At 44.1% G+C, this 25,330-nt stretch overlaps 1 protein-coding gene across 4 annotated transcripts in view; it reads right to left on the bottom strand.

Annotated features, from left to right (window-relative positions):
• Window positions 1-1,364: 1,364 nt before the first annotated feature.
• The window catches only part of ARMH3 (armadillo like helical domain containing 3), a 127,871-nt gene continuing 103,905 nt past the window's right edge, over window positions 1,365-25,330 (bottom strand). For all 4 annotated transcript variants that reach the window (XM_081912286.1, XM_081912283.1, XM_081912284.1 and 1 more), the window contains 2 exons: window positions 5,281-5,397; window positions 1,365-3,328 (listed from right to left, as the gene is read on the bottom strand). In XM_081912286.1, the coding sequence (XP_081768412.1) occupies window positions 3,236-3,328; window positions 5,281-5,397 (210 nt within the window). In that variant the 3' untranslated portion in view covers window positions 1,365-3,235. The remainder of the gene's footprint in view (window positions 3,329-5,280; window positions 5,398-25,330) is intronic.

Here is a 25,330-nt window from a genome sequence, read left to right as displayed (position 1 = left end):
GGCAGCTTCCCCCCCTCCTCAATTTCTTGTTAGCATTCTTCTTTTGCTGCATATTTCTGCGAATTGAAAGCTTGCACCATTAGTTTTAACCCTTTTATTAGCTTTAAACTCATTTAAACTTAGCCTGTTGTTAGTGTGTTGTGAACATCTGCATCAATTGAATCTGCTTAATAGCTTTCAACAAATATGTTACAGTAATTCCTTCCGATACAAAAAAATACTTGAGATTTCATTGTCCATGATGACCCTTGGAATTCCGAATTCCAGAGTGTGTTCAGGCTCAAGCACAAAAGATCCTAAAAATAGGGGCCAAGGTTGCATGTGCAAGCTTGCATTGCGTGCACACCGCACACTTCATAACAGAGACCTTTGACCCAAACCACCTTGAATTGCTTGACATGTAAAAAAAATATGTGCATATAGTGAGGGTAGCATCTTCCCCCAGCCAACCTTTTGTCACATGCATCAAGGGATTCAAACAAGAAGTGTGCAACTGCTCAAAGAATTACAGTAGAAAAATGACATTGTGTTGTATCCAAAGCTGAGTGAGGGACATTCCACTTGCACAATGAGACTTCTTCTGCCTCTGCTCTCCCCACCCTCCCCAAATCTGCTTCAGGGAGATGCAGGGGGGAGTTCAACCGTGCAAGCCAAAGTCTGTTGTGCAAGAGAAATGACAGTGTTGGATACAAACGACAATCCAAGATGCTTCCAACTGAGTCAGATAAACCCAAAGGCATCAATTCATAATAATACCAATCACTGTAAACTAGGAAGTACATCCTAAAACAAAGGGTACTCCTATAACAAACTGAGAACTAACTACAGAATGCAGATTGGAAAGGGGGAAGCGCAGAAACACACACCTTGCTGAAAAGAACTCTCATGACCTATGTGAAGACCCCACTCCCAGCCCAAAGTATAGGACCACAGAGCTTCTCTTCCTGGTTAATTCTGAGGATGACCCTGCCTACCAAGCAAGAGAAGGCACGTGAACAAATGAAGTAAAAGGCTCCTGAGCAGGGGTTGCCACCCACCCACTCAGTCTCAACCTCTTCTATTGGCTGCAAAGTAATACATCTCTCAAACCCAATTTCGGCTGGGGAGGGGACCCGGTGAGTGCCGCAGAAGTCAAATGTGCTCTATGTTGGTAACTAGTTTGACAAAGAAAATGCTTGCAGGTAACAAACTGAAAAGGACTCAAAGAATCAAGCTTGCAATTTTCAGATTTTCAAACGCAACTTCTCCACCTCGCACAACCCATCCTAAATACTTCACTGAAGACGGCAAGTGCTCTGAAGCAAGGACTATGTCGTTTGTGTATTTGGTACAGCAGCAAGCACAGCATCAGCACCAAGAAAATGTTAAGAGTAGTAATAATTTATTACCTCTCCCCCAAAAGAGCACAAAAAGATACACTGCACACAATAGAGTGATCAGAGGTGCCACACCCCTCCCTGGCCCCTTACTGCCAAATTCTATATACATCATCTTACAGGTGCTATTTCAGCAGCAAGGTGTTCATAGTGTTTCTTCTAGAGGGGGGGGAAAAGAATTATTCCTTGAAATTCTGGCCTCAAAGTCCACTGCTAAGCATGGCTGAGATCCATCCACGTACTGGGGAAGGGAGGTTCTCATTGGAGTCCATAAAGAACAGAGGAATCACACAAGATGGCAGTCTGTTCTGAATAATAACCAACATACACCAGGAAAGAGCCCAGTAAGGGTGCCTGTATACCTGCTTGCCGAATCCTGTTGGCATCCATTGGACATGGTTCTGCAGCCTGGAAGATAATATGCAGGTAGGAGACAACCCCCTGCAACAGATACTGTGCCAAATACTCCCAACGTTTTAATTAAGAATTCAGACTCTAAATTTTAGAGCTCATCTGATTGAGATTTCCAGTCTGAGTACAGTACCAAAAGGTATGACCAATTCCTGGCTTCCCAGCAGAGCACAGTCCTATATTTCTAGAAAAAGGATAACAAAAATCTATGGGACAGCTGACTGAACAAACATGTCCTGTAATCTGCCGTTGCAGCCCTTGGTGGACAAGAGTATAGAACAGAATGCCAGAGATGTAGAACACTGATTTGCCCCATCCCAGGCTTCTTTTCCCCTAAAATGCTGCGAGATACTCCCAACTAATTAATTCCCTACTTCTACCTATGCAATGAAGCACTTTATTGGAGCACAGAGAAGGTAGACTTTGACAGAGGAAGGGAAGGTGAGCTAAGCAGTTCCTGCTTCAGTCAATGTGAAATTTGGCATAGGCAGTGTACGTGTTGAATGAACTAGACACTGAAAATGTGGATAGGAGCACTTGGTCACCATATCAGCACCTTGGGGATCCAGGAGTTTCAGGCCAGTGGAGAGATGCTGAAGAACCTAATGTAGGAGCTTAGTTAACCTACTGGAATCAGGGGGAAATGGCTTCCCTCTGATACAACAACTGTATTAGCAATAAAAGCAGAGGGCACTCTCTTTTATTGGTCCTATGGGGTGGGGGTGGGGAATCAATGGCATATATTCATATCCTTAATCCCCAGAGTCTTAGAACAGGGCAGTAGGAATAGCAGAGGTGAGCTCATAGAGGTAACTCTAGGAACTCCAGAGACCAAGTGTTTTAGGCAGGACACTGTGAAACCTCTTGAAGAGAATCTCTTGGAAGCACCATTCAGTCAGGAGGCCCTAACTCAGAGTGAAGGACAGAGACTCCACACCAGTTTGAGATGGGACTGGCAATACACATGGGCAACAGATGCAAAGCACCCAAGTCAAGCAGATAACTTATAGACAGAAGTTCAGTCAATCTGCCCCTTATTATAAAGGACTTAGTTCCCATGGCCTGCACTACTTTCTCTTCCTCGGCATCTGTCCATCATCAGACAGGTTGCAGAGAATCAGAAGGATGAGCTCTCCCAACAACACTGTTTTGCTCTAATTTTGCTCACTTGGGGAAAAACTCTTATCCCTGCACAATAGTTGCTGCACAGAGAAAAGCGAGAAAAAGCGGTAACTACATATTCCTCTTCCTCACTCCCAACTCCACAGTGTAGTCAACATCACCAGTTCTCTGTGCTCAGGAATGTGGGACAAGTCCAGTTCTTCCCTTGATGATTCCTGGGGGAAACCACACAAGCACTAGGGATAGACCACCCCACAATCAGGAGTTACAGCCAATGCTGGGGAAAGGGACTCAGTGATGCCAGGAAGCAGGATGGTAACTCCGCTTCAGGAGATGGTTGAGAATTCTTTAAGCAAGGTCTCCTGGCTGAGAGTGTTGAAGGCCAGATTTCGCCGGACATTGATGCTGATGGATCGAACCTGTGTGAGAGAGAACAGTCATTTCATATACCACTTACACAGACCAGCATCTCTGGCACTGAAGGAGACCCCTGATAGGTGAGCTTTTGTTGAAACGTGATTGGCTCAGGGAAGAAAGCCTACCAACACACTAAGACTTCCAACTACCACAAGGATGTTCAGTCAGATCAAAACAGCTTATGAATCTCTCTCATGCTGCTTGCAATCTACCCAGGTGCAGAGATAGCTGAAAAATTTCCTTCCTCAGTCTATCTTTGTGTCTCGGGTGTTTCAGAGCTTGTGGGCCAAGACAGAGCTCTCGGGAATTGGGTGCATTCAACCCAGAGGTAAATTGGAGGAAGGATGTGTGGTGAGGTCAGGATTAGAGCTAGTGGAGGTCCAATAGCAGTGGCAAGACAGAGCGGGAAATTGGCTAGATGCAAAGTTGGTAGGACTGTGAACAGCTCCCAGGCATGCAGCTCTCAGTATACAACTGAGCCACAAGTGGTGCAAGCCCTGAGTCCTGGATAGATGTTTACTGTTTTGAAGTCCAATAAGGTTTCTTCTGCATCCTGCACAAGCCAGGAGAAGAAATTTAAGAGCTTGTACTCTCCTCCTTTCTCTATGTTTTTAAATGGAATTCACTGTAATGATATGTGGCAAGGACCACTGGTTTCAATGGTTTTAAAAGATGACTGGGAAAAGCCATGGGTGATGGGTCTGTTAAGTCATGACAGCTGCCTTCAGGGACACTGTAAGAAACAGAATGCTGAACTAGTTGAACCTTTTGTGTTTCCATTTAGATCACCTTCTATTGTAGTCATAGATAAATGTACATAATTCTGCATAAAAATTCAGAACACAGCAATCAAAATAAAGAGTGCAGATCTGGGACATTTCCATAATTTAATGTTGAACATGTTTGGTTCAGAGTATGTACCCCCTTACTATTAAATAGGGCAGCAGATCTTAACTGGTAAATAATGGGATTTTGTCAACATACAACCAAATCAGGTCAATTGGATTCTTCCCTTCTGCTTTGATAGCAAACTCAGGAAATACACAAAACATTTATTGTAGTTCTCAGAGATTGGCTTGTAAGAGGCTCAAGAAGTCTCTAGAGAAATAGGGATTAAACTGGTTGCATTTGTTCAATCATCAGATGAAGAATAATGACGAAAGCTTCCTTGTCTTCATTCAACTGGGAAGAGAGTCCATTTGAACATTTCTGATAGAAAAACTGGAGGAAGGAAGACCGCTGGCAATTGTGTTAGCTATACTCGGTGAAACTGAATCTAAACTACTAGCATTTAGGAGGAGGGACTCTGGAAAAAGTATAATCTCAGAAAATTGGAAAAAGCAAATCTGCATTTTAATCAAGGGAAATGTAAAGTTAGTGAACAGCAGGGCATACTGAGCAGCAACAATTCCTGAAAGAAGGGGGGGGGGAGAGAACTTAGGCAGCACACACAGCTGATGCACAAAAAGTAGCAGAGAACATAGTAGAAAGGAAGGGGAATATGCCACCTGCTTGTATGAATGCACAGATCAGGACAACCATGGCTGTTTCTGAACATGGCTGTTTCAAGCTTCTGTGTTTGGCAATTTCCCTCTTGGGAAATTCAAATGAAAAACCACCCTTATTCATGTTCTGTCAATGGAACTATTGGAACATGCTCATCTGATGAGCTGCTGGCAGGTTCAATCAGCACGAGATTTCTCTGGCTCTCTCCTTTAGGAACATGCAGAAAGAGAGTGCAATAAACCCTGAGATGGAGGTAAAACCTTCTTTCCCTAATCATGTCTCGCCAGCATCCTGTTCAAAGTGACCTAATGAAAAGTACACTAGTTTGTCACCTGTGCCTGTCATATTTCTGGATAATAAAAGGGACGTTCTGGCTGTGCTGTGGCTGCTCTGCAAAGTAGACCATGGGCCAAGACTTTGAGACTCCTACTCACGAGCTGAAACTCACCAGTTCTTTAAAGAAAGCAGCTTCTTTGTGTTGCTCCGAGTAACGTTCATATTGGTCCAGCCCATCCTGCAACTTTAGGGTGAGGGTGTCGTAGTTGGAGCGCACCACTTCCAAAACCTGCACCAGAAATACACAATGAGAAAGAAGAATCAGCTTGTTGAAAATTGTTCAATCTACAGCATTCAGCAGTGAGCGTACAGGAATCCTACTGCCTTAATGGGAAATGAGGATGGAAGAGGAATCTGCCAAACTTGGAGGAGCTCTGCCAAGCAGATCTATAAAAATGTGCTGCCTAGCACCTCGAAGATGCTCTCCACAGGTGCAATCTATGCACTACACAACAGAGAATGGGGCGGTGCAGTGGAAGAATAAATGTTGATGTGCTGCAAGGTCACTTCTGAATAGTTTTGTCAGCAATCCTGCTGTTGCTAGAACAGGCTGCCTCCTCTGAAAACAGCCTCCTTCCTTGATTCTGTTTGTCAGGTTTACTGGCAGTGAGGAAAAAATCACCAGCAGTAACAGCTATCTACAGATTCAATTGGCCATTTTCTTGCATATGTGCCGAGGTTGCGATGGGAATAATAAGTGTTTGAAAGCGTAGACCTCAAGCACAGAGATCAGACCCAGGAGGAAGAATAATTCACTCCCAAATGCAACTAGCCACTAGGGACTGAGCATAATCGAATAATACACCCTCTGCCAGACAGTTAAATAGAAAGCTATCACCACAGCTCCATGAATCAGAACCCTGTCCTCTTGCCAACTGTACAGATTCAAGTCATCTGCAATTAACCACAGAAAGAAGGTGAAGTGTACTTGAAAGGGAAGGAGGCTCTGAACAGAGCTGTCTTCTGAATGTGTGCTTCAAGGCAGTGTGTACAAGGTTCTCACCTGTTTCTTACCATGCTTCTTACTATGACACATTGAAAAAGCTACCATGATCTTATTTTTAAATGCCTGAGGAGGCAGTGAGAATGCAAGAGTTTGCACACACAAGTTCTCAACACTGGGTTTTTTAAAATTAAAAAAGGCATATTAAGTTTAGTATCAATTACTTTCCTTTCATATTTAAATGATTGTCTGTTCCTGGGCATTGACCTGAAGTCTCTGACATCATTTCTGGCTGGGCTTTCTTGCTGTTGTGCAACACATAAGTCACATCAGCCTCCTACTGCTGCACATGAAGTTCTGTTGTTTAAGGGCATTCTCAGTAGTGACCTCCCCAGCCATCTGTGAAATGTTCTCCCCAGGGAAATGCACCTGGTGCCATCATTATTACTCAGACCGTTGCTAATCGTTGGCTCCCATGGTGATGGTCACCTTTAGTGGGGTGGACAAATGCTTTAAGTATTTTGGATTTCATTGTTTTAAATTTTCTGGTTTAAATTGTTTTATCTGGTCTGTTATCTTGTTAAGTTGCTTTGAGACTTTCTTTTGTGTAAATCAGCTAACAAATATAAGTAATAACAACAACTCCAGCAGCAAACAGAGGCGTGTATTCCAAGCCTCTCAGGAAAAAAACCTCAGAAAGAGACAAAGCTTAATTGTCCCTGTTGGATTGGCACAGCTTTTAAACAGATCACCTCACTTTCTGAAGATGTGTAAGCGTCAATTTGTGGGCAGAGATGGCACACAAAAATACCTGTTAGGAGCTTTGCAAAAAGAGAGGTCCAGCAGGCAGGGGAATAGCTGCAATGGTTTTTAAGCCAAGAACACGGCAGGGAGCAGCTCTTCCACAAATCTCAGTTCCCCATTCTTACACTCTGTCGAGGACCAGTATTTATACCCTGGCATTTGCAGTGGTTTTGCCTAAACCGTCTTCTCTTTCCACAAGTGACAAATGCAGTTTAGAATTTATGTAATTTGAAGATCTAGGCTGAGGCAACTCACAGCAGGAACAGAGCTGGCTCCTTTGATAAATCTGCTTTGTTCTTCATTCAGATAAACCCTGCTCCAGATTTCTCTGCAGCTTGCCCCCCCCCCCCAAGTAGCAGCTACCACCCTGCTACTGCCTGCCGTATCTTAGGGATGCAAGATGTGGGTGGTACAGTGAGGTCAATCCCTGAACAAGCCGCAACTTGTGGCAACAGTCTTGCACATTACCAATTTCTCTGCACCTCAGTAAGTAGGAACAACACTTGAGTTGCAAGTGACAATCTGCAATACAGGAGGCTGTCTAAGTGAGCATTACATTACAGTTGCTATGGAGCAAATGAAGGGTGTCAGTCCAAGAATTTTTAGGAACAGGCTGGTTTTGTCCACTTGGTGGAAATCCTCACTACTGTCAAAGATTTAGACATGCTGTTCTCATGAACCAAGAGGCCATGATGTTCTCTGCAAAAATGAAATGTTTCTCAATCATTCCAAAAGACAGATTTTTGTCCATGTATAGAAGAAACATGGATCTTATTAAGCAACTTGTGAGAATTTAAGCTCTTGTGCTTGTATGGTCAAATACAGTGGTGCCCCGCTAGACGAATGCCTCGCAAGACGAAAAACCCGCAAGACGAAAGGGTTTTTCGGTTTTTGCGACGCTTCGCTAGACGATTTTCCCTATGGGCTTGCATCGCAAGACGAAAGCCCATAGGGAAATCTCGGGGACCTTTTTTTAAATGCTGGCGGTGGGGAGCAAAGCCTTCTCCCCCCCTCCGGACTTCAGAAGAGGTCCAGGAAGGCCGGCGGGGGCGAAAGGCTTTGCTCCCCACCGCCAGCATTTTAAAAGCGGTCCGGGATAGCAGGGAAGCGCTTCCCGCTATCCCGGACGGCTTTTGAAGGCAGGCAGGGGGGGCAAAGACTTTTGCCCCCCCTGCCTGCCTAACCGGGGGCTTTTAAATCGCCCCGGGACTGTCCGGGGCGATTTAAAAGCCCCCGGACGGCTTTTGAAGCCTCCCCCCGCCGCCCGGCTTCGGGGCATCGTCCCGATGCCGGGCGGTGGGGCAGGAACGCCTCCCCCAGCCGCCCGGCATCGGAACGATGTCCCGAAGCCGGCCGGCCGGGCGGGAAAGCCTCCCCCCGCCGCCCGGCTTCGGGGCATCGTCCCGATGCCGGGAAGTGGGGCAGGAACGCCTCCCCCAGCCGCCCGGCTTCGGGGCATCGTCCCGATGCCGGGCGGTGGGGCAGGAACGCCTCCCCCCGCCGCCCGGCATCGGGGCATCGTCCCGATGCCGGGCGGTGGGGCAGGAACGCCTCCCCCAGCCGCCCGGCTTCGGGGCATCGTCCCGATGCCGGGCGGTGGGGCAGGAACGCCTCCCCCAGCCGCCCGGCTTCGGGGCATCGTCCCGATGCCGGGCGGTGGGGCAGGAACGCCTCCCCCAGCCGCCCGGCTTCGGGGCATCGTCCCGATGCCGGGCGGTGGGGCAGGAACGCCTCCCCCAGCCGCCCGGCTTCGGGGCATCGTCCCGATGCCGGGCGGTGGGGCAGGAACGCCTCCCCCAGCCGCCCGGCATCGGAACGATGTCCCGAAGCCGAGCGGCGGGGCGAGAAAGCCTTTGTCCCCCCTGCCTGCCTTCCCAGGGGCTTTTAAATCGCCCCGGACAGCGGAGAAGTCCTCCGCTGTCCCGGGCGATTTTAAAATGCCGCCCGCCAGAAGAGGTCGGGGGAAGGCGTTTTCCATAGGAACGCATTAATTGATTTTCAATACATTCCTATGGAAAACCGTGCATCGCAAGACGAAAAACTCGCAAGACGAAGAGACTTGCGGAACGAATTAATTTCGTCTTGCGAGGCACCACTGTACAGTTTTGCAAATAAGAAGATCAGGTAACTATTGCAACTCAGCCATGTTGTTGTTTCTGGAACTACAGTCAGAGATGCTGATCTGAGGCAGGTACTAGACCTCTTGCACAGTGAGTTACAAAACAAACAAACATCTATCCCAGCCACATTGGTATCCTATTAATATGGAAGGCAGAGACAGCATCCAAAACACATCACCAGTATGATAATTGAATGATCTTCTTGAACTATCAAGGGAACACAGAGGTGCAAAAAGGCTGTTTCTGATGGAATAAAATCCTACTGAATTACTGAGAGACTTTATATTTTATAGTGTTAGAATACATTTCCTGATAAATCAGTATTGGCTTTCCTAATATAAACATCACATGGCAGGACAGAGTCTCAAACAAAGATGTGCTCTTCTAAGCCAACATTCTCAGCATGTTCACGCTTCTGTCTCAGTGACATCTACACTGGCTTGGTCTTGGACACAGAATGGAAGATGGCAGGATCCCCAAGGAGCTGGCTCCAGGCTCCAGGCCTGCTGGCAGATCATGTTATAAAGATGTCTGCAAACATGATATGAAGGCTGGCAACATTAAAACTGCAATGTCTGGAGACAGTCAGCAGTGACAAGAGGAGAAATGACCGCTAGGAGGACCATAGAGAGAAGAAACACCATAGTACACATGCATCAGCAGAAGCGGACACCTTCATCTGCCCCAGCTGCATCAAAACATGTCTCTTTCATATTGGTCTCTACAGCTACAGCAGGTGCTGTAACTCTCCAACAATTTGACTTACCCTTAATGGCACATTCTTCCATTGTCTATCGAGACAGATGGATGTCAACAATATCAAAAGATGGTGTTTGGGGCATGTGTGCTATGAATATGCCTGATTTGGGTAACTGACACTAAAAAAATTCAGATTATTACATTCTGCATATCAGGAACACTTCTATATAAAAGGTCACAGGTTTTAACCATGCTATGCACCCATCAAGGGCACTTCAGGGTGGGGCTATAGTCTAAATGCTCTTTCATGAGTCACATTTCTTGTGCACATGTAAAGATAGCCTGTTTGTTGCAACATTTGAAAATGATGTTCCTTATGAGGAGGAAACCCGTCAGATTCTCGCTTTAAGAAGGAACTTGTAACCATTTTCACACAGGTATGTATTGTTGAAGATTAGATCTATCTTTCACCATGTTATCACTGAATAGGCCTTCACTCCATGACCTCTCTTATAGGTTTAGTAACAAGAAAAAATAAACGCCCCACGGCAAGGAAATAATTGTAGCTCTGGGGACTGTGGAACTGCATATATGGGAAATCGAAAAGTGTTAAGATTTTAATAGCTACCTTGGAAACAAGGAAGGTTGTGCAATTAGTGCCCCTATTTTGCTTTTCCCCCTCCTAATTTGAGCACACAAAGGGGGTCATACGAACTCGCAGTAATATCTGTCATGAGGTTATTTCAGAAACAGCTGAGAAGATAGGCCAAAGATGCATTTGCCTTAGTTTCTTTTGAAAGTGGCAACCTATATTTTCCCTGTAATAGAAAGCTGATGGAAGTTATAGTCCAAAACACATCCGGCACACACCAGGTTGGGGAAGACCATCCTAACCAAAGCCCTTTCAAAGCAAAATATAATGAACTGCTAGACCTGCAGTGTTTACCTTTCAGAATACAGCTAGATGGGACAGATCAGCCCAATGTTTAATTTAAACAGCTATTTCCTATGCATTCTTCCAAAACAAATAAAGTTAATTAAGCACTGTATGTCACAAAAATGGTCCTACACTTAACATGCCAATCCATTATCCAAAAGCATGTCTCTGGAAACTATTAGCTGCTAATATAATTTCTTCCTGTAATTGAAAGACTTATCACTTTAACTGGAAAGAAGTGACTGCATCTGTACATAAAACAACAGATAATTGACAAATTTTACAAGAGTGTTCTAATTAATACAGAAAAAGCTGAAAAATTGTATCAGTCTTAAGAATTTGCTGATGCAGCTGAAGTCTCTGCTGGAATTAATTCCTAGAAGCAGCAAAGACAAAGTATGTAACTAAATAATTAGATGTTAAATAAAAACAAAACACTCAGCACATTTTGTAACTGTTTCTAGATTTCTAGACTGTGACTGGACCACCCACAATATTCATCTGAGATCCATTAACAGTGTTCAGCTCAATTCCACCAAAATCCCAATTCCTCACTCGAGTAATTATTTATTAAATTAAATTTGCATACTTTCTGAACTATTGTGTAATTTACTGCAACACTTAGTCTTTCATAGTGTGCTGAACATTTAGGTGAGGCCTTGGGGAAGCAAGAAAGCAAGGTAAAAGGTAATATATAACTTCACAAATGACAAGGGAAGGGAATTGTGCATAAACACTACTCCTGACCAAGAGAAGCTTTGTCCAAGTTTCCATGGTTTCGACTTTTAAAAAAAATCCCTCCCCCAACTTCTTTTCAATTCAGCCTAATGTTCCTTGGAGCACTCAACACATTAACAAGCATCGTGTTATCTCAGCAAATGAAGAAGTAGTGAATGTATCTGAATCTAGTTTCATTTAAGGTATTTATTAAGGAACACACATTAGAACCATTACATGAGTGGCCCTTCACAGTTATGGCTAGTGTACAGTGTCCATTCCTAGAAATTTCAGATCTGGCCATATGACACATGTCTTGGTTACATTTCATCTGGACTACTATATTTTCACTCTGTGTAGGGTTGCCTATGTAGAGTGCTTTGAAACTTCAGCTGGTTCAGAATGCTGCAGCCAAGATGCTAACCGGGGCTGGTTATAGGCAGTATGTGACTTTCTTCATACAACATCTTCACTGGCCAACAGTCTATTTCCAAGTACAATTCAAACTGCTGGTGATGCTCAACAATGCCTTAAACAGCTTTGGTTGAGGTGACCCTAAGGACCACTTTCTCCCATACAAACGTGCCTGGGTTTTAAGATCTATAGAAGAGGCTCCTCTCTCTGTCCTGCCACCATTCATTTGGTAGAACTTGAAAAGGGTCCTTCTTAGTGGCTGCACAGGCCCTGGAACTCCCTTCTTAGGAAGCCTTATTTCTCTAGCGATCTTTTGACAAGTGAACACCTTTCTAATTAGACAGGCTTTTGGCCAGTTCCACTGATCTGTTTCATCTACTGCCTGCCTTTTGTTAAATAGCCACTGCTTTATTGATCTGTTTTTTACTTGTTCTAAAAACAGCTGAGTATTTTGTGCAATTACTTTATTTTGCATTGTATCTCATTTGTTGTTGTTATCTTGAACACTATTGTGTGGAAAGGCGGAATAGAAATTTAAAGCAGTAGCCCTGGACTAAAACCAGCATCCACAATAGTTACATAGTTAGCACCTGATCAATCGAAGTGCCCTGCTCCGTTTTATTGTAGAGGCATAGAACACACAATGCCAGAATTTGAAGCAGGAGACTACTTTTCCACAGACAAATATGCTGAGCTGTAGACAGAATGGCTAAGCAGGCTGTGGTTCATGATCCAAATTGAAAGGTTTTTACAGCAGTGCTGTTTCAGACTATCAGCAGTTATCCGTACGACTAACCACAGAATCAAGTCATTCTCGTGTGTTAGTTCAAGCAGATGGAGCTATCAGTTGAGTCTCACTACATTCTTCAGATAATGTACTACGGATACTAAACTCAACTAGCAGAAATTACAAATGAGTAGAAGTAGGACCAAACTGGGTTGGGGGAGGAGGAGGAGGAGGAGGAGAATCATCTTCTTCTTATACATGGTATTTGTGGAAGACAGGTTACTGTCCTGGAGTCCAGCTCCTCCCTCAGGCAGGCCTAGCAAGTATGCTGTTAAAAATGGTCTTAGATTCTCACTCTGTGTGGGTGGGTGCACCATTCTGGCAACAGTAAAGTAGCTGGAGCCCTTTAAAGAGGATGCACAACTGAACCTGGCAAGACATTCTCTTCCCAGACAAATTTGGCTCTTTTTACTTTAGCTGTGCTCTCTATTGTTTACTGTATACATTCATTAGTTCAGCTGGAAGGAACACATATGAATTAAGTGTTCATAGCTTTTAAAAACATCCCTCAGTAGCCAAAGTCAATGATTTGAGTTAACCAAGGGCATACTTTCCAAAATAAACCAAATATTTGCCAACCTCAAAATTGTTCAAAACAACATTGCACTGCCACCTGGGCCTAGTTTGCATTTTCAATGCAACAAAGAATTTCTGGTGACTGATAAAATTCATGGGAATTTTGTTGTAGTAATGGATGGCTTCAAGTATCCTCACATAAAATGGCTGCATATGCGTTCCACCTATGACAAAAGGTAAAATGTCTAAACTCCCTAAATGACTGTGCTGTAGAACTGTTGGCCATCAACATGGATGGCTTTAAAATAGGATTATCATGGAGAAGAAGGCTGTCAATGGCTACTAGCCATGATGGCTATATTCTGCCTCCATGGTTGGAAGCAGTATGCTTATGAATATCAATTGCGGGAATCCACAAAAGAGGCAAGTGCTTTTGTGCTCGGGTCCTATTTGCTGATTTCCCAACCAGCATCTGGTTGGTCAGTGTGATGACTGGATGCTGGACTTGATGGGCCATTGGCCTGATCCAACAAATGCTTCTTATGTTCTTAAGATTTCGTGTCCATTTCCAGATTCTTTCAAATGAAGGTGATACACAGCTGCTCACCATCAACTCTACTCGTTGCTGAAGCAGGGGCAAGAGCTTGTCTGACATCATCCTGAACTTTGGGTTGTGCTGCAAGTGCCTCCAAAGAATAACTTGATAGCAGAGGCAAACCTCTGCCCTTCTCCCAAGCTCAGAGCTAGAGAGGGAATTGGGGCTCATACTTACCAGAGAGAGAGCCAACTCCCATGATAAGTGAATTTGGATAGCGTTCTATTACATGAAATTCTGAGGCTAACAAGAATATACCCCTAAATGGCAAGTAAATGGCTTTGACAGAATTAGAACAATATTGTCCTTTTCTTCCTGATCCCTCCTCTCTGATGGAAAAGAATAACACCTTGGGAGAATTATCAGAGACAGAATTAGAGCAAAACTGTCCTATTTGTTCCTCTAGTGGAGAGGAACAACACGTTAGGAGTTTTCGGGCAGTATTTCTTACATTTTTTTAACAAACTGGATCTTGCAACCAAAGGATACATAGCATTAATAGAAATGGGTGGGGTGGAACAGGCACTCTCATCTTCCAATGAAGAGCTAATAACTTATTAGAACACCAGAATCTTTTTGACACTTCCTATTTTACATTTTCTTTCATGGGAATGTTCCTAACCAAATCATAAATGTGACCAACACCATATTGTAGGGATTTTGGATACAGAGATTAGGACTCAGGCTCGTTAGCCTCCAAAAAGGGATGCATATGTCCTCTTCCAGTCAGATGTAAGGCAAGGCAGGAGCTGCAGAACCATGGATAGCTCTGAGCAAGCAACTTACTCATTCAACAAAGGTTGAGAGCAGACTGAGTCTTCTTTAGTCTCTGCTACCCAGACTGCCTTTCCCAGGCTCCTTGCCTTTGTGGATAACTTTAGATTTTAAAGGGCCAATCCTCTGCCTGGAAGACAGGCACTCTTCCTCTGTTCCATAGCCTCCTGCCTATGTCCCCCCCGTGCTGCTATTGTGAGAGGCATTTTGTTCCTCAGGCTCAGGGGGAAGGCTCCCATTAGGGTCTTGGCTCTGGTCCTATAGATCCTGGTGGTGTGAGAGATTGTTCTGGGTGCTCTCGTCAGTCAGCCTCACTGGTCTTCCAATCTCCAACAGCAGGCTCAGAGCCCTAAATCTGGTTCAGCTCCTTAGCTGCAGCCTCTGCAGCCTCAGAGTCTGGTTTGCTGCTAGACTCTAGAGTCATGACACAGCCAGGACCCCAAGGCCAACACAGCTGGAAATCTGGGGAGAAGATCATCTTTCATTTGCTTTACTGCACAGTAGACGGCATTATTGTTGCAATACTCCAAGAGGCTAGCAAATCACTTCTCCACACAGCCCAGATCCTCATGAGGACACAGCAAAATGGTCTAGCAGTAGTTCAAAGTTACCAACTAGAACAGGCCTTGTGCTGTGCACTGTTCAAGACTGTAGAGGGGGCAGGGACCACAGTCTGACATGGGCAGAGTTTCAGTGAAGAGGAAAAATGATGTGGTTGGAGGTGGAGAGGAGAGTACAAAAAACCCACAGTTCCTCCACCTAGGTTTACTCTCAGATTTTGCAAAGATGCAAGCATGTATTAGCAACGGCAGTAATTTCCCGCTGGCTCCCAGCCTGGCCATTAAATGGGCTGAATTTAAAAGTGTTTTAGCAGCACGACACCCATTCAAGTCAATGAGAATCACGTGGCTACAATTCACTAGGGAAAATACCATTTATGCTGCTTGCACTCCTTTTGCTTATGCAATCCAGGCACATTAGCACTTCTCTCAACCCCCCCCCTTCCTCAAAAATTATTGTTTAAACAAACACTATTGTTTCTTTATTCCCTATCATTCCAAAGCAGTACCAGTCCTTTCTTCGACAGTTGCTACGGCAAAGTTAGTGTTATATAACCCATAGTAAGTTTAGTTCTGGATCACGAGTACTACTACCATGATTTGCGAAACAGGTCACTGAGGCTGGGCACCAAGATAAATTGCTTCTTAGGACTACAACTGACAAAAAGGGAGCACAATAACATCATGGGGCATCTTCAACTGTAGGAAGTGGGAAGGCAAAGCTCAAACAGGCAATGGTGATCAGAAGGAAGGATCACTGGCGCAGGTGCAGGGAAGGGTGAGATAGCTCTCACACCAGAGGATATCACCTCCAACTGAACCTACTCCCGTTGCTTAAAAAATTGTAAGCTTCCATAGAGCAAAACTGAAAAGGGTCTATGTTATATATTGAGATGCTTTGTTTAATCAAAAGGTCAATACGCTTTTCCTTTTTAATTAACTGAATTTATCTCCCCCACTTCCACAGCAAAATGCAGATAATCTTGCCTACAGAATCCATAATAGTTACCACTCCCCGTTTTTATGCAGTGCACTGGGGGGGGGGGGAGTAGGGGCACAGGTGCAACCCAGGGAGTTAATGTCTGAAGCAGAAGAGAACCAACAGTTGGTTTGTTTTTGTTGTTAATCACAGCAGGGATGATCCTCAGGCTTTTGAACAAGTTCCAGCTCCGGTAATTCAATCCCGATTCCCTAAAGTGCACCCTGCAGATTTAATCAGGGGAGCAATTCGTTGCTGTACCCTTCATGATACCACTGCCAATGCAAAACATCTGCCAAACTCCACCCTAGAGGCTGCTGCAGGTCCAGGCAAGGCAGCTGACTTCTCTGTGCTGGGCACACACATACAAGCCTGATAGATTTCTTCTGGATGAAATTACCTTTACAAAACAAAGAGCCAGTATTAACCTACAGTGCAATCAAAAAGCTTTAGAGACTTGGGAGCTGCAGACCCACTGTTGGGGAATGGACAGACAAGTCCCAGATATCTGTGGGGCAGTGTGAGGAAGCACATTTATTAGAGGGTGGGGGACAGGCAGCTCAGAGGACTCCCAATGAGAGGGGAGAGGAGGCTGAGGGAACACTCCACAAGGGAGCGTGTTCAAGAAAGAGTGAGAGGGAGCCAGCTCTGCAGGGAAGGGGTGACATAACTCAAAAAGGTTGAAAACATCTGATCTAGGCATATGGCTCCCCATCAAGGATGAGGGAATGAGTAGAACTATAAGCCCTGATAGTGAGGTAGGCTTTGGAAAAGATAACCCTTCATGGCCATGAGCAAACTTATATGCTATGGCTAGTCTCATCATTGCAACCTTTAGTAAGTACAGCTCAGAAGATAAGGGGAGAAAATGCCAGTCAGGTTTTTCAAGGGTGTAAAAAGCACTACCCCCCCCCCCAACAAAAAATGTTCTCAAGCAATGGTTAAGGCAGGAGAGACTAGTACTATGCATAACTATTAGACTAAGAATTTACAGCTAACACCCCAAAACCCACTTCTTCAATATCCCCCACCAAGTAGTGCACAAATCCAACATGCCAAACCATATCTGCTAAGGCTTGGGGGTGGACTCTGTAGGGGCTACTAAAGAAATGTGGGGTGGATATTAAACAAGCCATTCTGTTTAAGATTTTGGAAAGTGGTTACACAGTCTCTCATGGCTATAAAAAAAACCTCTGCCCTCCTCTCTACAAAGAGGCAGAGAATCAATAGGATTCCAAGTATACAATAAAAATTAAGGCAATCCTCTTTTATAGTGCCAGTCTTGGTGTCCAAATATCTGCCTTAAAAATAGAGAGGGGAATTGTGCAGTTCTCCAGACTGCAGCCCAATATTCTGATGTTACAGTATTTACAGCCCTGAGTAACCTTATTTACAACCTGTATGTACATCCATGGGGAACCTCTGGCTGGAGTTGATGGAATCTGCAGACCAACATATGGAAGGCCAGAGGTCTCCCGCCACCCCTGGCCTAAATGAAAAAAGAAAAGAAAAGAAGCGGTGCATTCAAATTATTTAAGATTTTCTTATCAGTGAAAGAAGCATTTCATAGAAAACATTTAGGAATTCTGGCCTGTACTGCCAACCAACTGTGTTACAAGTGAGCCTAAAGAATGCTCAAGGCTCAGTAGTACAGTGTCTCCTTAGTATGCAGAACCTGGTCTTACAGGTTCAATTCCTGGTGTCTCCAGAAAGGGGTGGGAAAGACTCCCTTTCCTGGAGAACTACTACCACTTGGTACAGAAAAGGATTGGGAAACCTCTGGCCCTCTAAATCCCATCAGCCCCAGCGAGCATGGCTCACGGATTACTGGAACTGTAGCCCTGCAAAATCTTGAGGGCCACAGATTTACCATCATTGGTGCAGAGAATACACGAGCTCAATGGCCTGATTCAATATAAAGCAGCTTACTATATTCCTGAGAGGGCCATCATTCTTTCTGCCTAACAATTCTCATGCAAGAAGTAAAGTTACAGAGCTATAGCAAGGCACCAGGCATCTGAGAAGCCATTAGCTCTGATTTTTTTTTCTTTTTTAAAAAAGGTTCAGGGAAGTGGCCAAGCACTAAGAACTGATCATTAAAAGGAAAGGTGGATCTGACCTGGTGGTGTGAAAACAGTACAATTTAAAAGTTGCTGGAAAGGCAAAGGGACAGGACAAAAAGCCCACCCTTCACACATGGAGAAATGAGATTTGATTTATTCCGTGACTCTGAGGTTTGTTCAATTTCCATTGTGAATTTCCACTGCATAAATTCAAGGGCTGCAAAAAGTCCCTGTTAGAAGCTGTCCAGAGCAATTGAAGGTGATGTGCACAATGATCTATGAACAGGCAGATTTCAAAGCCTCACTGGGGTATTTTAGCATATTTTTGCATATATGTTCAGCACACCAACCCTTCAGGAACATGTTGGGCATTAATTTACAAAATGCAATTAGATACAGCACATACACAACTCCTTACCGTCAATGATTTATCAATTTAGTTAGCTCCCTTCACTTCATCTGGTTAATTTCCTCTGATTACATAGCATTGCGTACAGAGACAAGCCTGTATTTCCTAAGTTTTAGAAGGATTAGATGACATCCAGAAATAATTTGCAAAAAGAACACAGAGGCTGCACAGCAGGGATTAATATGTTAGCTGCTTTTTCCTATTTTAAAATCGCTCATTTGCCCCAAGTCAAATAGTTCTCTTTATTATTTTCTTGTCTTTATTTTCCTATTGCTTAGTTCCCCGCTCCTAATGGACTTGCCCCATTATCCCTTCTCAGCAGAATCATGTCTAGGTTGTATTCAACATAGTGCTAAAGTGAAAACTCCATCAGCGCAAAGATTTCTGCTTGACCAATAGAACATTCTCTCCCTCTTCTCCCCCTGCATGCAGAGCCTTAGCTAGGTGATCTTGCGCCCCTGGCAGAACCGTCCAGATTGCACCCCCTAGCCATGGACAAATTAGCTCTTCTTTCTGCCTTTCCTACAACCCCCCTCCCTCCACCCATTCAATTTACCCTCTATTTAAAACCATTTCTTATGAGGCAATACTCAATATTTATGGACATATTTTTAAGCTGATTTTGTGCACCCCTGGCGGGGGCCCACTTCACCACTCCCTAGCTACAGCCCTGCATGCATACCCCCTAAATTTGTTCTAGGCGTTCCCTCAGCCCTCCGGAGTAGTTTAGAGGAGGGCACAGAACAGGAACAAGAGAGGGGAGGAAGTCCTAGTGTGCAAGCAGAAATCCTTGCATTGACTGCATGTAGTAGCCAAAATACCACCCTCTGGTGATTTTGCCTACACAGAGATAATGCCCATAAAGGAAAAGCTGTGTATATCATTACTTATTTTTAAAGTCTGACACAAGTATTAATGTTGCTGTGAATATATGATTTGGGAAGTTGACATGCAAGAGGAGACTTCCTCTTCTAAATTATTGTTTCTATACAAAACCCAGTATTTTAGCCTAACAAAGTCTTGAATCCTAGGACATCTGAGCAGTGATGTCTTCATCTAGCATTTAATTTCTTTTAGTAATACAGAGTGTAATTCAGAATCAATCCAGTCAACAATTTTATTAACTTACTTCAACAGCAGAGCAACACTAGTCAGACAGTCCAGGTGGGAAAGGGACAGGCTTAGAAGAATCAAGTGCTCACAACAGTGTTCATGTTAACTCACTCTAAATGCCCAGACAGCTGAGAATTACCGATGTTGTCACTGTGAATGGCACCTCTGAAGTCGTGCTGGACAGACATCAGCATAGCTTGGTGCTTTCAAAGACTCCACAACTATCTTTGGAACTATCTTACGTCAGTCTCCGGTTGCATTTTTTCAGGATACGAACGCGGCAAACCTGGAAGTGCATACTTCCGGGTTTCACCCCGCGTGCATGCGCAGAAGCGCTCTGTGTGTCTCACGAGTGCACAGAAGTGGCACTCTAGCTGCGGACTTTTCGGGGTGCAAACAGCACCCTGGAACGGATCGAGTCCGTAACTAGAGGTACCACTGTATAAAGCTTCTTAACGTGCTGATACAAAGGGGGCACCGGCACAAGGCTTAGCCACAACTGCTTAGGTGATGAAATACAGTAATGGCACTGAGTAGCAAAAGGCTTCTGAGCCTAAAGATTCCAAAGGCAGTGTTGATGAAGAGTTCAAGAAGCGCTACAAGGCTGATGCCTTCACAATGTTGACAAACTAGGCAATGACAAGGACGGGCCAATTCAGAGAATTTGGAAGGGATGGAAGAAGTCATGGCACATTTGGTTTAGCAATACCCTATCCATACAGAGTTAGAGGTGGGGAAGAGAATGAGAACAACAACTTACAGAACTACCAAATGATGAGAGATCCCTTTCTGCTGCTGCTCACTACGTGGTCATAAAGAAACTGAGCCAAAAGGTGTTGGTTAAACTCCCTCACTCCATGTAAAGAACACCAAAATACCTGGGTAAAGAAGACAGTGGTGGCACTTCTAATCTTCCAGAACTTTCTAGAATGTCCCACTTATAGACTGCACAGGCAGGTTTCCATATTTGGGATTGCACGGAATCCACAGTGCACAGCATGACCTACTTTATATTCCTGTATAACCTCCTGGAAAAGTAACTGCAGCAATTGTGACAGAGAAGCAGCAAGAGAGTTGTTTCATGCTGATAAAATAAAGCCCACGTCATGCCAAACTGCCTCCTCTGCACCAAAACTCATGATACCTTGAGCGTGGGTCAGAAAAGACAGAGAGCTAAAAAAAATATGATTTTTTTTAACTCTTCCTCTGTGGGATAGCTATCTGTCCAGCTAAAGATTCAGTCCTCTTTTCCATGTTGGCACTGAGACTAGATAGTGGGAAATTTTATGGGGTCAAAAAGGATTGTCAATTCTCTTCTTAGCCAGATTCTGGGTCCTTATAAAAAGCCCTAAACAACTTGGGACCCCATCTTCAAAAGAAATATTGACCTGCTTGTGCATTAAGACTTATAGAGGAGACAGTCTTTGTGATTCCACCTGCAAATTGCATTTACAGGTGACAGTGCAGGAGAAGACCTTTTATTTGGTGGTCCCCCCCAGTGCAGGAGAAGACCTTTTATTTGGTGGAAAGATAGATCTCTCTTCTGAGGTGCATCTTGTGCTGATGCTATTGGTGTCCTCTCGATAGATGAGGATGCACATCTTTGCCCGGGACCTTTGGGAGTGGTTAGATTTTACTATCAGGGGTTGTGACGTCTGAAACTGTTTGCCTGCTTCCGTGAAAGGTTCTTCATGGTTTAATGACTGGTTTAAAAATATCATGTGCACACAAATGTTACAAATCTTATTTATTGTTCTATGTATGCATTGCTATGGATTTGCATAGGACCCCCTAAAAGTCATGGGTACCAGATATTCCCCCCAGTAGTTTCTAGTTTGTGAATGCAGATCACTAAATGCCTGAAGTCCTCACCCAGGTGCAAGACAGCTTAGCAGTGTAAAAATGCAGGCTGAATCAGTTTCTTGGCCAGGAATTGGCTGGAGAGAAGAACTACCATGTGGTACAAAGGAAAGTAATGGACAATTGACACAAACAGTTACTTTGTGCTGGGCAGTAGAGGAGTGTGAGCTGCTCCTCCCATGAGCAGAGACAAAGGTCAGGTTTAGGAAGGGACAAACATTTTAGCTAAGCTGATAGTAGGTTTGGCACATTATCCACAATGTGTGGGAGACCTCTGAGGCAAAATCAGGGCAGTTCAAAACACCATACCTGTCTGACTCTTTTCTTTTAAAACACACACTCAGATGGCACAAAGGAAAAGAATGGTCTGGAATGCTGGCTGTGAATGTGCAAGTGATCTGATCTGATCTTCCATACAGGGATGGATATATCCTAGTCAAACAGCATAACTTGGGAAACTAGAAAGCAGGGCAGGGTAAAAGCTGGGAGGTAGCTCTGTCATCTGTTAAATGAAGAATCAGAGCCTACCTTTGAATAAGAATTAAGAAGCTTTAGGAAGTCCTCTAGATCTGGAACTTTTTGGCACGGAGGATGTAGTGACAGATTCTGTTGTCCCATACCAAATTCCCTTTAAGGGGGGGAAATAGAGACTTTAATTATTTCAGGGGGATGGAACTACGTATCTGTGAGACCATCTGCCTCTTTGTCAAGAAGATAAACTATTGCCTTGCTTATGGGGGGGGGGAGCTTTGTTTTATTTTGATTGTTCGCTTGCTTCACTGGAGCAAAGCATTCAGAAGCTGCTACTGGTGGCAAGAGGAATGGTTGCCAGGCAATCATATGGTACGTTCAATACAGATCCTTATCTGCCCATCGTCAGAAGAGGGATAGAACCATATACCTGACCATCTTGCTGACTTTCAGATTCCAAGTACAGTTAAAAGAAACCAACACGCTTCCCAAAAAAAATTTAAAGCTATTGGTGTAAAACTAAAGACATCAGAGAGCAAAAATATTTTATTTGTGAAGTTGAGGGACAACCAATTTTGTTTGCAACAGTGCAGCTTTTAAGGCTTGACCCATGCTGGTTCTGCCTGACAGATGGCTCTTAACCAGGGGATGAATCAGGCAAGGTAGCAATGGCACCTAGGAGACAGCAGCCTAGCAGCCTTTCCCCAGCCTACGCATTGGGAAATTGGCAGGAAGGACATGACTCCCCACCAGAGGAGAACCAAGGGCTAGAAAAACTGGGTAATCTTAAAGTAACAGGCTGGCATAGGGCATATTTTCTTTCTTACTGTGGTCTGGGTACCATGGGCCTCTAATTAGCAAAGACAGGGAAGAGAACATGGTAAGAAAAAGCAGCTCTGTAAAGATCTTGAACCCTATTAAGAAAATAGGGCCATCCCTCATCCTAGTGTCCAGAATTCACCTTTCACCAGGAAGAGGTACAGCAGGTGAAAACTATCCTCCTCTACCTCAAGGAGAAGAGAGGAATGTCACTATAATGGTCCATTTGTTTGGCACCTGCATATCACCTTTCTGACTTGCCCTGCTCTCTTTAAACTAAAAATTTGGTTGCTCTCCATATATTTATTTATACATTTTTTATACCCACCATTTCCCTTGACGGGATTCAATACAGCTATTTCAATTTAACAACATAGTGGCCCTTTTTTGCACCTAGTTCTCCATTAATTTGGCATTATTCAATCTCCTGGCTCTCCAGGACAGATACAACACAGAACAGTGACACATCTCAGCCGAGATATGCAGGATTCCCTTCATGTGGAATGAAAAGCATCCCTTTGGGCACCTAGGGGCTGACAGTCTTTGCCGGCTAACACTTTGAACTGAATTCGCAGTATCTGAAGGTGAGAGCCAAACCAACCACCAAAGCAGTGTTCATTCTCCTGCTTTTACGTTGTCTCCCTACAGACACTGCACCTTTTTGCCTCACAAGCATTTGTTCTGATGCTCCAGGAGACATAGTGGTTGATCTGCTTCCCCCTCCTAGGAAGCAAATAAAAATCAGATGACCTAGTTTGCCACCATGGGGAATAGATGTCACCTACACAGCGCAGATAATCCAGGGGAAAGCAACGGGCGGGCGGGCAGTGTCAGGAGGGCAGCTTACATAGCACTTGCATGTCATGCTACTGAAGTCAATGCCTGAAAGCAGTCAGTGCTTATTGTCCCCTTGGTTTCAGGAAAACTGGGGGGGGGGGGGAATACAGATAATCAAATGCTTACAAAAGCTAACAAGCGACAGCTCCTTCTTTAATATCAGATGCAAAAAGTTGTAATTTAATCTATTTGAAACGCAGGCTCTTTTGATTGTTCTTCAGTGGCACTTTAACCAACTGGAGCAGATGGTTAATGGCAGGGCTAATCAACAGCATCACTTTGAACTTGACAACATCCTCTATCACAAAAATCTCAGTGAGCTTCACAAGTCCCAACACATTAAGCCTCAGTGTTAAGAAAGCCACAAGTACCCCCTGCTCCAACTGATGGAATTAAATTATGGAAGTTATTAGGCATTTTTCTACAAGCAAACGCAGAGATAATAAAAAATAGAACTAATGAGTGTGCTCTGAGCACTAGCCTGTAACCCAGTGAATTTGGATTATAAATAGAAAATAGGTTAATAATCTGCTATGCTACTCTTGAGTTGATGCTTAGGGAGCAGCAGTTTTACTACCACTGAACCTACCCTATCACAGAGGCTCGTGGCAAGTTTCAATATACCAAAACAGTAAACAAAGCCATCTCTGAAAGAGTACCTAAAATTAGACACATCATACAACATTTTGAAAGCTGTTCAAAATAGCAGCCTTGTCTCTCAAAATGTTTCTGCCTGCATCCTCATGCAGACTTAAGATAGCACACACTATTGTACGGGACAGCTAGGAACAAATATGCTTGGTAAACTCAGCTTGCTATTCTGACACCAAGACAGGCATTCCATGCTGGATGTTTGGCGCTGCATAGCAGGATGTCTTAACTCTTGACCTCTATATCTGTACAATAAAAAACACCTGGTGTGAGAGGATCCCTAGTATCCCAACCACTGTCTTTTAACTGCACATTAGAAACACAGAATCTGAGCATCCTTAGCAGCAAAAAGATCCTCATTGATTAGTCCCCCCGCCCTGCCGCCATGTAGCAGAAAGTGCTTTCTGACCCCAAGTGCTTGGATGGGACAAGGAGTATCTATAAAACAAGAAATTAATTGGTTCAAGTTAATTAACTGAAGTAACATCGAAGTTAATTATTTGAAATAACTAGATTACCAACAAGCAACAGCCCTTAAAATAATTAGCAGTAAAATGGTAAAGATTTGTTTAAGAATATCCCAGCATACAGGATTTGTGGGCCAGGAGTTGGAGTACAGTAGAAACAAGCAAACCACAAAAAAAATAGATAGGAAAAAATATAGGGTGGAATCCAACATAGCACTAAGGCAATTGTTGCATCAGTGCAAGGACTATTGCTTGTTCTCCCACCTCCCCTGCCCCCCCTGCATGCTTCTGAAATTTGAGGAAGGTGTGCACAGGAAGTGGAGAGGGAGGGAAGTTTCACTGTGCAAGCGGAAATTCTTGTGTTCACTTTGATGCATTAGTAGCTTACCTCCTATAGTTTCTAAATTCAAATTTAATCTATACCTAGGATATAGTCATTGCCATGAACTGGCTGGAGAAAGAGGAATGCTGGAAGGAACCAGCTGGAGAAGGCTCAAAGCCCAGGGAGTGGTGGTGGGACAACGATGAGTAGTCAGAGGGAGGAGACTAGGAAGAGGAGGTGTTAGAAGCTGAAGAGGTAACAGGACTTAGTGAGCTGGGAAAGTCTGTGGCAGAGAGAAGTCCAGA

This window comes from Podarcis melisellensis (genome assembly GCF_964234715.1).
Source record: "Podarcis melisellensis genome assembly, chromosome: 5".
NCBI classification, from domain to species: domain Eukaryota; kingdom Metazoa; phylum Chordata; class Lepidosauria; order Squamata; family Lacertidae; genus Podarcis; species Podarcis melisellensis.
Note: the sequence above shows the minus strand (reverse complement) of the source record. Positions and strands in the feature narration are given on the sequence as shown.